This window comes from Melampsora larici-populina (genome assembly GCF_000204055.1).
Source record: "Melampsora larici-populina 98AG31 unplaced genomic scaffold MELLAscaffold_78, whole genome shotgun sequence".
In the NCBI taxonomy this organism is placed as follows: domain Eukaryota; kingdom Fungi; phylum Basidiomycota; class Pucciniomycetes; order Pucciniales; family Melampsoraceae; genus Melampsora; species Melampsora laricis-populina.
This window is the reverse complement of record NW_006768842.1, coordinates 58,044-72,114: the sequence shown is the minus strand read 5'-3', so window position 1 is coordinate 72,114 and position 14,071 is coordinate 58,044. Positions and strand designations below refer to the sequence as shown.

At 39.9% G+C, this 14,071-nt stretch overlaps 1 protein-coding gene across 1 annotated transcript; it reads left to right on the top strand.

The window, feature by feature from the left end:
- Positions 1-11,270: 11,270 nt before the first annotated feature.
- On the top strand, positions 11,271-13,358 carry MELLADRAFT_113131 (uncharacterized protein; the record flags this gene model as incomplete). Its single annotated transcript, XM_007417797.1, has 3 exons — positions 11,271-11,561; positions 11,685-11,794; positions 12,947-13,358. The coding sequence occupies 3 exons, from the start codon at positions 11,271-11,273 to the stop codon at positions 13,356-13,358; spliced, it is 813 nt and encodes a 270-aa protein (XP_007417859.1).
- Between the last annotated feature and the right edge of the window lie 713 nt (positions 13,359-14,071).

Here is a 14,071-nt window from a genome sequence, read left to right as displayed (position 1 = left end):
ACATGAGGAGTACTCCTGCTGAGACATCAGCTGTGGACGTTGTGGAAATCAAAACATGTCTACTTTTCATATTTTCTAAAGACCTCATTTTCTTTTTGAAACTCAAGGTTTCTTTCATTGAATATCATCTTTAACATCATAGTTTAATTCTACATTTTATCTTCAAGATCATTTTTTTATAAACTTGGGTTTTTTTTCATTTTCTCATTTCGGATCAATTTTAATATACACAAATCAATTTACAATCAGGTTATTACAATTCAGTTTCAAACAATTCCTTCAGTTTATTTTATTTTATTTCAAGATACACAATCAGAAAACATCTTAAAATATTATAATCAAAAGAGAAAAGATAACATCAAATAAACCAGAAGAAATACATAGCAGCATTTGATCAAATTAAATCAAAATTGAATTGAAGTAGCTTAGCTAGTACAAGAGGAACTAGAAAGAAACACAGATGCGAAATTAATTACAACTCATAATAGAAAGATCCATCAAAAGAAACTTAAAATTGAATCAAAGGAAAGGAAGATTGGTTGATTAGAGTGAGAGAAAGTGCCGAGAAGTTACTAAAATCAACTTAATTAAACAAGTCTATTACATCAACTCGACTAGCTAGATCATTAGAAGAACAATGATGCAATCTATTTGGAGTTAATTTAAATTAAGAAACAAATTCAATTACATACTAAATTAATTAGTAATAGATCAAATTACATATCAAATCAATGAATTCAAATTATTAAATCAAATAGAAAAGTTGAAAGGAATCAAATGAAAGTGACGAATCAAAATGAAAGAGAACAAACAGATGAGTAAAGAATGAATAGGAAGTGACATGAGAAAGGAACTTACATACAAATTGAAATATGTAATAGGGGTTGCGGGAGAGGAAAGTAGTGTGTGAAAGCGTCAATCTTATGTAAATTGGGGGGATAGGAGACTAAATTTGCTAGACAGTGTGATGGTGCGAATAGGGAGATGAAAGGTATATAAGGAGGGGGTCTGGAGGCGAAATTTGGGGAGTTTTTAATTGTCCAATTGTCCAAGTGTGTGTGTGTGGGTGCTTATTGAGTAGTTTTTTGTTAGCGTTTTATTTAAAGTGTTAAAGTGTTTATTTCAAAGTGTCCTTTAAAAGTATTAGACTTTTAAAAGTGTTATTTCTTAGTTTTAAAGTCTGAACAAAGAAAGAGTCTGTGTTAACTATCTAGGAAAGATAGTAATCAAATAGTAGTATCTGTGTGTGTCTCAAGTTTAGTGGTAGTTCTTATTTTTTTTAGTGGAATTATTTTGGCAAATAAACTTCAATCATCTCAACTCTATCTATAGAAGTTAATCAACTTCTATCATCATCATCATTATCAGCTTGGTTCATTATTATTTTTTAATCCTTACAAAGATCTCAGTTGTGTATTTCAAAAGCAATTTGACTGTGAAGCATAATTAACCTAGTTGTGTAGTGTTGTGTTAGACTTTCTATAACCCTAGCTTAAACACTTTTAGTGTTTAAAGGACCTTGGTGACCACCCAGTACAGTCATTAGACTTGTCTGAGCTGTTTTGGACCAGGTTCGGTACTGATTTTATCAGTAGAAAGGATAAAATAACATTATTACAGGTGTTGATTGTGTGTAGCAGGAAAGATTTGTCTAGAATTGTGCTCCTCTGCGTGAACTTTTGAGATTCTTATAAGGTTGAGGGCAGCTCAACTGCACCTGTTGTACTTCTATTCTCTCCGGCGGTACTTCATCCCCTCTCCGGCTCAGCCTACGCTACACTGCGTAGGAGTTCTACAACGTACACATCCCTACAACAATTGCAGCATCACATAATCATTCTGTCAAAAAAGAGAAACCACATCTGATGATGACTAACATAGAACAAACAACTGAGCCATCTGCCAAAAAAGAAAATGAACCCAGTATAACTGAGATATCAAAAGAAAAATTTGACCTAGATGCCAGTAAGTACAAAGCGTTGAAAGCAGAAGTACCTTCCAGTAAGAACTGGCCTAGATTCTCTGGGGAAGGAGAGTACGATCACATCACCTTTATCAAATGGGTGGACCGCACCAAAGAAGACCTACACATACCTGATACTCTAATCACAGCTAGACTGGGGATCACATTTACAGGGTTAGCCAACCTATGGTTCATGGAGAAAAGGGAAAAAGGGCAGCTAACCTGGGACAAATGGAAGGAGGCTATCAAAGCTAAGTTTGGAACACGCACCTGGAGGAGAATCTACAAGTTGTGTCCTTTGATTCCTGTAATATAACTTGATCAGAACTCAGTTGGAATATTGTTGAAAAGATAGCTAGAATACAACTCACCTCTTCCTTTGTACAATACACTTCAGAATAATAATCGAGCACATTTTCATGACCATCGGTGTCCTTCTTTTTCTTGTTAATTTGGGTTGATTTGATTCGTTCAATCTCGCTATCAGAATTCTGGCCAAGAGCAGCAGGATCCATTGCATTGGGATGCCCAAATGTAATGCATCAGTTCAGATTATCTCTTTCAAGACTATGATAAATCATCATCTAACCTCGGTGACATTGGCGGCTTTAGTCTTCTTGCGTGTTGGTTTTTTCTTTTGTAAACTCTTCTTCTCAGTAATATTCTGGTTTTCAGTCTCACTATCATCTAATACAACACCTTTCCGTTTTGGAGGTGGAGGCTGAGCTTGAGTTGATATAGCGGCGGATTGACGTGAATCAGATGATGGAATGATCATATTGGCTCTTCTAGGGGTGATGATGTGACTCGTTCTTCGAGGGAGGACACTAGAGGACTCTTCTTTGTTCCCACATTTGTTCACATTGTTGTCTGTAGGTTGCTGTTGTGGAGTTGGGGTGACCTCTTGAGTATGGGTAGTTGTTTCGTCGTGTTCATAGTCCATGATTGGTTGATGAAAATGAGTTGGAGAGAGTTGTGATTGGTGGTGGAAGGAGGTTTCAATTGGAGGTAGACTCGTGGGAAGGTCGACAAGTATATGGTATGTGTATACAGTATGTATAAAAGACCTAACAGACCAGGTATTGGGCCAAAAACAAGGCCTGACACCCGGGTTGGCCCAGCCACAGCAGGGCTGTCTCCTCGGGCTACCCAGTGCTGCTAAAGCGGCTAAGTTAGCGGCTTTGGCCTTGCTGAAGGCCTTAGCTTAGCGGCACATAGACCCGCTAAGCTAATTAGCTTAGCGCTGGCCCGCTAAGGTGAATTCATTGTCCCCTTAGTTTAGCTGGCGCCCGCTAAGGTTTTTCCGCTAGCTTAGCGCAAAAAAATTGCTAAGCTAAGGTGCTGCTAAGCGCTAACCTAGCTTAGCTGAGCCACCGTCGCTTTCAGTGTCCTGAATTGCATGTGTTTACCATCAACTGAGCCTTTTGCTTTTCCTTTTCTTTCCATTTTGTTTTTCCTTGGGCACTAGGAGCTTGCTTCTAGATACGAGAATAGGTGACAGGTCCCACCAGTGACGTAGCATCAATGAACATGTGTAAGACTTTCACATCACTTTATGATTAACACTGCTCACAGGGGCCAAAATTGATGCTCACATGTATGTGAGTGTTGTAGACTTTCTTGAAGTCTCCAAAAAAGATTCATTTTCTTTCAGATTCATTCAATTCACAATTTTGGTTGTGTTCAGGTGATCAGCCTGTTTTGCTCACATTTTGCTTGACATTTCTTGAGAAGGCTCATTTCCATCTTGGATGAGCAATAACTGAGTCCAGATGAGTACTCAGGATCAGCTCATGAGTCACTGAATACTCAGCAATTTGGTCAAAATTACAATGAGCACATGAACTACACCTTCCTCAGGCTTCATTTCTTAGTGAAGGCCTGCACAGGGGCCGTCCCATTTGATATGCTCAGGAAATACTCAGTATCATCCCCTGGCTGGGTCATTGATGGGCCAGACTTCCTTGCTAAGGAATGAAACCTCATAAAAGAGCCATCCCCCTGCTCAGTTTATCTCAGCCGCTCAGCTAATCCTAAGTGATGTCCCCTGGATAAAGCTGCTCACACTGAGGGGCTGAGATCAACTGAGCAGCCCCTCAGCTAGTCCTCTGTGACATCCTTTGGATCCTTCTGATCCCAGGAATGCCCCTGAGGACTAGCTGAGCAGCTGAGCAGCCCCTCAGCCAATACTCAGTGACATCCTTTGGATCCTTCTCCCAGGAATGCCCCTGAGGACTAGATGAGCAGCCCCTCAGCCAATGAGCAGTGAAATCCTTTGGATCCTTCTGATCAAGGAATGCCACTGAGGGATAGCTGAGCAGATGGGCATCAGGCTTCATTCTGGAGCCATGAAGCCTGAGGAAAGGCTGGACCTATGTGATCCATCCAAGGGATGCTGCGGAGAATTAGTCAAGAGGATACTCAGGTCAGCTCAGCCCCTAAGCTAATCATAAGTGGTGTCCCTTGAAGCCTACTGAACCAGGGAATGCCACTCAGGATCAGCTGAGCAGCTGAGATAAACTGAGCATATGGATCAGCCCTTCCTCAGACTTCTTTGCTCAGGAATAAGGCCTGAGGAAGGCTTAGTTTGTCTGCTCAGTCCCTGTTGATCACATAATCAGATGACAAGCAGAAAGAAATTGGAAAGAAAAGGGAAAGAAAAGGGAAAGAAAAGGGAAAGAAAAGGAAAGCAAAATTGAACAAACATTGAAGAAAACACAAAAATTTCAACGCTCACACCTATGTGAGCATCTACTTTTGCCCCTGTGGCTGTGATCTATTGCTGTGCTTTTGACCACTCCGAAATGATAAAGTCCTTCTTTACCATTACATCACAAAGCTCTTTACCTTCTTGTTAACCATAAAAAGACTGTGGATGATCATGAACTCCAGTTCTTCCCACTTTTATATACTTTCTCAAAGAATAAATAAGAAAGATTTCTCTAAAAGCATTCTTACTTTAAATCTGTTTATATTCATCTCTTTTACGTTTTAGAATATAAATTTTTGTGGCCACCCACCACGCCCTATTTTATTCTAATATTTACTTTTAGGCCGCCCCACACGGACCTCTTTTTTATGACTCTGAGTCAATTTCTTATGTGTTGTTTCAAAAACCTATCCAGATAGTTGTTTTTTCCATACATAATCCAATTAGGGCTGCATGCCCCCATTCTAGCTAAACTTCCACTTGTGAGTTTAGCTTGGATCTCCACCAGCACCCACACCTATTCTCTCCTTTAGGAACGGTCTAAGGTTGATAAGCTGTGATCAACTCTGTGCGCTGATCATAGGCACCAGTGGGCATTGGAAAAATTTGTAAGTATTCTGTTGTTGATTTGGATTACATTTTTATACATGCTAAAAGATTACAATGGTCTCAAGAAAGGCAAGTATCATCATTGAACACATTCATTACAATAAGTCGTCAAAGGAACAAAACACATCTCCTTCACTCATCATATGATCAGTTACCTTCGTTCTGCCTGCGGCAGGCCGCAGCTAACTTTTTATTTTTATCCTTGATGAACACAAAGGATTATAAAGAACATGTCAATTGATGTTTTTCAGCCATTGAAAAGATGTGACAAGCTAGGGAGGAAAAAGATCCTTACAGCTGGTGATACAGCGGAAACGGTACAGCAATATGCCACCTTTTGCTGCATTTTCTCACAGGACCAAAAACTGAAGCCGCCCCTGTCCTGAGCCAATTGCTCTGCATCAATAGCTAAAGATTTTGAGATACAAAGTCAGTAAGTGCTATCAGAGTGACATGAAAGTAGGACTTCTTGTCTTCCTGGTCAGGATAGAGAGAATGATACTCACGATCCGAGATGAAGTTTATCAAGGGGTCTTTGCCGGTTGGTGCTAGGCCAGGCGGTGCACAGATGCCCTTCGCAGGTTTGTAGGTTGCGGGTAAGTCGCAAAAGAAAACCCTTTTCGGTGTTGGCGTCTTGACGAAACTTGTCCATAAAGCAAGAGGTGAGCCGCCACCAATAATATGTATGTTATTGATTTCATTCTGTAGCAAGCCCAGTAGATGATCAGCATTAGATAAGAACCAAAATTATCAAGGGTCTGGGACTGCACAAACTGAAAAGAACCTACGTAAGAATCTGACTTATTCTTTGCAATCAGGACGTAGGTGCAGCTAAAGGAAAACAAACTCCTGTGGTTACGCTTTATAGATAGGCGACGACCGGGGATATTCAGGATACGACTTATTCTTGAGGTATCTGGATACAGATGACGGGTTTCACGATGATGGAGGCTAAGATAAGCTGAGGGTGATTCAGAATGATGAACTTGATGAAGGATTTTGATTTATCTGAACAATGATAGGGACTTTATAGACCACCTGAAGCATGATTTTGATCCTTCGCCCTCCTATGTATCATTGAGGTGGGTCAAGATCACTCGAACTTGATCAGACACACGGAGTCTCGTCACGTTTCTCAAGACTTGAGCTCGACGAGCTGAGCGAGGATTCCACCTCATGAAGTCAACTCCTTCACTACCGAGTCTTGATGAACATCAAGAAATACAAAACCAAAGACTCGACAACTTCATCTCTCTAGAGACCAAGGTATAAATCATCCAAAAGCCTGTTCAACAATATCGACCAGACCAAAGTTTGCCGGATGACATAGAAACCTTTTCCCCCGCTCGTCAAAGGTGCCCTTTACCCAGGCGAAATGCGTTCTTACATGACGAAAAATTGATCAGATGACCTCAAAGACCCATGAGGGTCAATTTAGAGTTGGACTCTCGCAACTAGGCTTGGGTCGCAGGCTCCGTGAAGCTGGCATCGATGTGATCTTGACGTGAAAATAGCCGTGTCTTTCGAATTGTACCGTACATAAATTTGATTTCAAGGAAGCAAGAGCGCCGTTCATTGGAGGGCGAACAGACTCATGCATGATGTACATGTTGAAGTTTAGGAGTCCCACTAATCCATGTGTCATCCTAACCGCTATTATCCTATCAAGTCTTTCAACCTCGGTGAGGAAGAGAGAGACAGTGTCAGAGATGGGATTCTATGATCGAAAGTTTAAGGTGAAATTGAAATTCGTAGGATGATCCTGGATGGTTGATATTTAGATAAAGGTTTTAGTATAAATATGTAGTTTGAAAGTCCAGTTTGGGTCATGAAGAAAACGGTCAAGAGTGACAATCAAGAACACTGCACTATCATCCAACGAAATCATGTCAGTCGACCCAGAAAGTATTAGAAAACATATCATCACTTCTCTCTTTTCTTCTTCATCGAAAGGAAGTGCTGGTCAAAGTAAGTTGTTATCTTTACCCCCTTAAATCCCAATCAATCGATCATCTTACAAACTAACAATCTTTGTTGGATCACCTTTTCTCTAGCTGGTCAATCCTATATATCTCATTGTAAAACTTGGGAGGATGTATCAACTGGTGAACGGAAACCACGTTATATCTTGTTAGCTGGGCAGCTCTTCTTTTCTTCTTCCTAACACTCAATTTCTTAATTACTAATCTTCATCGATTGATACTCCAATCACAGTTGGACCCTTGGGACAAGTCTTTTTACACAAATCTAAACGTAATTCTAATGGTAGTTTCTTGATTGGAAAGACTTGGGATGTCATCGATCTTTGAGGGGTCGAACTGATCAATGTGCATTTCTTGCTTGCTTTCCCTACGTACCAAACCTTCACTGAAACTCGATGATTTCTAGGACTCAGCTTTCAAACTGTCACTCGGTCCGCGTTCGTACACTTGGATGGCTGAAGATGTCTACGAACGCGCCGAGTTTGTCAACTTACTCGTTTGATCTTTTTGTCAATGCGCCAATGGGAAGCTGCCATCTATGGTCGGTCTTCCTAACAATGACTACAGTTTGTGCTATTTCACTTCATTCACAGATAAAATCATTATATGTACTGGTGCTGACCTCACTGTCCTTTATCTAGCTATTCCCGCTTACGATATCCCTTCATCTGCGATTCCATCCAGTCCTTCTCATGCTCCAGTCATTCGCGGTGGAGGCTGTCCATCGCCGTCAGCCGCTCGATCTCAGCCAAGCTCTCGCAAGCCCGTCCTGTCAGCTCAAATCTCAGAGACGAATTCAATTGCTAGCTCGATCAAGCCTTTTGGTACGCCCACCCCACTCACTCCGACTCACTCCGAAGCTGTTGCATCGCGAGCCACCCGCGTCGAACCTCAAACGAGTCCTTCTCGTGCATCATCTTCTCTCTTACCCCGGTTTGAAACCGGCTCTCAGCGTTCTCGTACACCTGATACTGATGGTGATAGTATTGGCAATCGACGTGGTCTCAAGCAAATGACACCAGTCTCACCTAGTCCCCTGAAGTTCAACAAAACCAAATCTCCTACCAATAATCTGAAGGAGGCAGCGACCCCCTCCATCAGCCAATTGATCAGTTCTCCACTTCGTTCGACAAACGAAGAACGTCCTTCTACTAGTTCCTCTCTACAACAGCAACCACTACCCACCTTATCTCAATCAGCCAAAAATCCCCCGAGACCAATAAGTTTGGCAGGTGCCGGTTCACCTCGTCATGAAGAAGAAGGATTAACACGGCGAGAAAAATCGTCGAATCCAACAAATGAAGACATAGATTTTAGTATAAGACCTGCGGTAAATGAGGAAGACGAAGAAGCTGAACCACCCAAAGGAACAGTGGAAGCACAACACGATATACTAGCCAACGTTGAAGAAATGTTGGAAGGATTTGAGTGGAGGATGATTGGAACGGCGGTCAAGGGAGTTGATCTGATTGAAGAAAGGCTACTGAACGAACTCAAAGCATTGGACTTGGCTGAAATTCATGCGATAATTGAAAATGATGACCGGGTAGATTTGATTGGAAAAAGTCTTGATGACGGTCTAGCTCAGTTAGATAAGATGGAAGCTATGCTAAGCTTGTATCGAACTCAACTCAATGTGAGTATCTTGAGATATTTCACCTTCAATCATCTTTTGAGAAAATTGAATACTTATATATGTTCTATTCAGCTTGTGAGCGATGAGGTCACGCACATCGAGGGACAGAACAGAGGTCTACAGGTCCATATCAAACCAAAGATCGTTGCTGGAGGAAATCGAAGAACTCATGGTACGCAACTTGACAAATTTTCAATTGATCATTGTCTACGATTCTAAACCCTGTCACCAACACTTTGATTTTGTAGCAAACCGTCCACATTCCACCTGATGTACTGGATTCATTAGTCCGAGAGCCACTTGAGAGGTTAGAGGTGGTAGAAGAGCCAAATAAAGACTTATTCTGGGTCGTATTCGAGTTTCCAAATAGACCAGATGCTAAAAATTGTATATCGCGTTATTGAAGTGGTCGAGATAGAACGACAATCGTAAGTAACTCAACTGGTGCCCGACGAAAATATGCTCTTGGCTTGATCGCCACCAAACGGATTGGCTGCTCAGAGAATGAATAAATCAGTTTTCTAAATTTGAAAGCAAAAGAAAGATTAGAGAGACATACCCATGTTGAGAGCTGAGTGAAGGTGTGGTTGATGATAAAGTTTGATATCGATGTTCTATTGAAAATGATATTTGAGTCGAAGGATAAATGCTAACGCGAGATAGAACTCGACATGCGCGTTCAATGAGTTTATCTCTCGCGGTATTAGCATATTCTCATTTACAATATGCATACAACCTCATACAACCCTTCAAGTTCACCTCCTTTCCTTTCAAGCCTTTTGAAAAATTGGAATTTGAAGCAGGATCAAACACAGAAGACAGGGTTGTCCGTCTCATGGCAAATACTGACAGGACACCAGCTTGTTGTTTCCTGGCTATATATCTCAAACAATCCAAAGGTTGACCTGACTTCACACACAATCTTCAAGAGGAACAAGCGCTGAGGAGTTAGAGCAGCCACTATCTTGAGGGTGTTTTATAGTAAATTTGGTGGTCCTGATTGCAAAATTTGATCATGTGTGTTATAGCTTTGTTAACCACATGAAATCCACTAGGGGGTTTCAAGTTTGGTTTTTTTGTGTAATTTTTATAATTTTGGACATGTTGTTCATCAAAAAACTCTTTGCAAAACCAACATATTTTGAATTTGGGACACCTAAAAAGGTGTCCCGCTTGAAAAAAATTATGTATATTTTACAACAACAGGCAAGTTGTTGTAGCACAGATGTATGTACATAAATATGTAACAATTTCTAACTTGAAACCCCCTACCATGGGATGATGTAAGACAGGATTTAACTATGGTAATCTGTTCTTGAAACACTTTGCACACTAGCGGGGTTCAAGTCAAAATAATTTGGACCTAAAATAAGGGGTTTCAAGTTACAATTTTGTATACGCTTTTTTAAAAAATCGGTCAAGTTTTATACGACAGCGTAAAAGTTTAAACTTGACCGTTTGTAAAAAGCAAGCATGTTGGATGATTATCGTCGTAAAAAGAATCGAAGCGGTGAACCTATCGTTCCAAGCTTTGGCAACATTCTCTTCAAAGACAATGACAAGATGGCCTTCTCGACCAATCTCATGTTTGATGAAGTGGGCAATACCATCATTGAAAAGGTCAAAAGGTTGACCGGATCCTTTTCTTAAGCGTAAATTTACCCTAATTTTAAAACGGGAGACTAAAAAGGTTGTCCGTTTTAAAATTATTTTACGTAAAATTTATAACATCGTCCAAGCTTTTAAAACGTAAAGATACGCAAAAACTCAAACTTGAAACCCCTTAATAGGGGGTCTCAAGTCAATTTATTTAAAACAAAAAACCGTAAAAAAGATTGCCGTCGGAGCATAAACTTAAGTAAATTTTACGAAAACAGGATGAACATAAAGGTGTCCCGTTTTTGTAAAACACATACTTATGACTACAGCGGAAAACCCGAACATAACCCGGAGGTTTTAACCCTCTAAATCTGGTGATAAATCAGACCCATAAACCACTCAAGCCCCTTTTCTCAATCGCAACCAACTCAATCTATTTGATTGATCAATACCTACACTGTCTACCTCCTTTTACGTTTCAACCATTGCGATCATTAACATCCCAGTTGCTTTGCTTGACCCTGTTTGTTTGACTCCGTTCTACAATTCGGGGTCTCGTGTTCTACTGGGAGGTTTTTGATCGTTTGGTTCGATTTGTTCATCGTGGTTCTTGTGGAAGCTTGTTTGATTTCGCTCTTAGTGTATTGGAACATCATCCATTATCACTCAACTCCCAAACATATCAATTTTGAAATCAACATCGAGGTGAGTTTATATCTTTTTATCCACTGTTATCGACTACTTACCTATGATTCTATGCCATCAGTCAAGATGAAACCTTCATCATCCAAGCCAACTATCACTCGGAATCGTCGCAGTAACGCCGAGGTCAAGGAAGATAACACCAAAATGCTCAAAGAATTGAATCTCCCGCCTGATACCAGAATAACGACTGCACTCACTCGCAGGTCTAAAGCTCAAAAAGCCAAGAACATACCGGTTTCAACTTCCAAAGTTCCTGTAATCACTCCCTCTATACTTCCACCACGAGCACCAGCACCTCCAGTTGTACGAGCACCAGCACCTTCGGTTGCATCCCAAAAGCGACCTAACTACTCGACAGTTTGAGCTCAAAAGCAAGAAGATACTAAAAACCCACGACTGGATGATGATGACCTTGCTTTTCTTATCGACCATATGAGTGTTCCGACTAATCATGCCAAGTTTATGGGTTCTGGACCAAAGACGCAGGTTGGTGGGCTCAGCCGTGGTGCTGAATGGAATGCGCTGGCTGCAATGGTTAACATTAGGCACAACAATCGTCTTCGAGTCACCAACACTTCTAGTCCAGCCAAGTTAAACATTGACAGTGGCGAATTGGCAAAGAGATGGAGTTGAGTTAAAAATAAATACATAGATACAAGGAAACTTTGGAAGGAAACTGGTAATGGATTAACGGATCAAGACATTGCTGACGGTTTCATAACGGTTGAACAGAAGCAAGAGGCTCAATGCCCAATGTACAAAGAACTTGATCTTCTTTATGGTAGCAAAGCAAATGTTACAGCCATATCTAGTTATGACAGCACCTCAACTCCTGTACACAAAGCATCTCCACCCAAATCTCCATCGCTCAATCTTCAAGAATTCAGATCAACTTCTCAACATTGATTGCCTGTACATCAAGAAGAATCCTTTATTGAATCACACCAAGATGACCTGTACTCACCTGTACTTAATGAAGATATCTCATTTGAGAATCTTATTGATTCACACCAAGACAATCTCGACTCGACTGGACTTCAAGAAATGAATTTCTTTGATTCAAACCAACTCAATCTAATTGGAAACAATCACAAATTACATCATCTTAATCCTAATCCTCAATTCAACCGTGTGAATGTCGAGTCTCAGTTCAACAACCCAAACATCCCAATCACTAGTAAGTCACTTCTTACTCAGTTGACTACTGTCGTACCTAACCTTTTCCATACCTTTTCCTTTTGTTCAACTATAGATCATACATTATTCGATTTTGGTTACAACCAAGCCGGCTTGAATCAAGCACAAGATCAACTGGATCAATTTAATGATGAACATCAAGAAAATCGATTTCCAGATAATCAATTCAATGAAAATCAATTTGATGATGACCTTCAAGAGAATCAATTGAATAACAATCAATTTAATAATAATCAATTTGATGATGACCTTCAAGAGAATCAATTTAATAATAATCAATTTGATAATAATCAATTTAATGAGAATCAATTTAATGAAAATCAATTTAATGATGAAGTTCAAGAGAATAGATTTAATAATAATCAATTTAATAATAATCAATTTAACGATGAACTTCAAGAGAATGAACTTCAAGAGAATGAACTTCAAGAGAATGAATTAAAAGAGAATGAATTAAAAGAGAATGAATTAAAAGAACAAGATGATCAACTGAAAGAGAACAATCCTCAACCAAAGACCAAAAAGGCTTGACAAGCAACTTTAAGTTTGGCTAAGCAACCAGCAAAGCCTCTACCTGCTCTCAACGCAAATGAAGTAAAAAAAAAACAAACCGTCGACAGTGCACTCAAGCAAAGCAATTCCGAGCGATTGAGTTTCTACAAGGAACAAATCAACCTTGCAAGTATCAAGCAGGACGAACGAGCTCAAATTGCAAGTACAGCAGCAGCAGACGCATTAACATTTGAAAAAGAGAAGTGGAAAACTCAGCAGGTACACAAAGACGCAAAGAGCGCGTCTGAGGCAGCACAACTTTTCCAGATTTCTCAGGCAACTCGTGATCATGAAGATAAGAAAGCACAGCAAGAGGCGATTGAGCGTTGTCGCAAGGAAAAAATGCCCATGGAAGAAATCAAAGAGTACATCAATTTTCTTTTTCCACCTTCTGACAACGCTTAGAACAACATTTATTATAAAAAGGAACCTTACTCAGCCAAATCTAAAACTTATTGAGTATCACAAATATTATTTTCTTTAATCTTTTCAAATAAAAATGTCCAGTAACTTTCCAAAAAAAAAATGTTTTCTTTTCTTTACTTGTCAGAATGGTTCTTAAAAACATGTATTAATATTAAACACTTCTTTCCTTTGAATTTGTACCATTTAAACTTGTTTTAACAATTGTATTGAAGTAATGCAAATTAAGTATCTATGTTGTTGAAAGCAACAGCATAATCACGCACTGCCTCTTGTCGAAGATACCCTAGATCGTCCTGTCCAATGCCTGCGTTAACATCAAGATGTAAACTTGGTAATCCCACAGGGTCATCTTCTTCTTCATCATATTCATCTTCCCACGTATCTCCAAGTTGAGCTAACATATTGTGTAATAGAATACAACATCGGATCCAATCAATGATTGGATCCATATCTTTTTCCTCATTCAATCCCAATCAGATTTCGCGCAATGATCCAAATCGTGATTTCAAAATACCAATCTATACCAATTGCATGCTCGTTACAAACTCGAGCTTGTGCTACATAAGTATTAAACTCGCAGTTTCGTTCTTGAAGTGCAGCGGCGCCTTTGTAAGTTGCTACAAGTGTGTTGCTGACTTGATATGCCGAGTCAGCGAGCAAATATTCATCTGAATAAGAGGTCAGCTGATTAT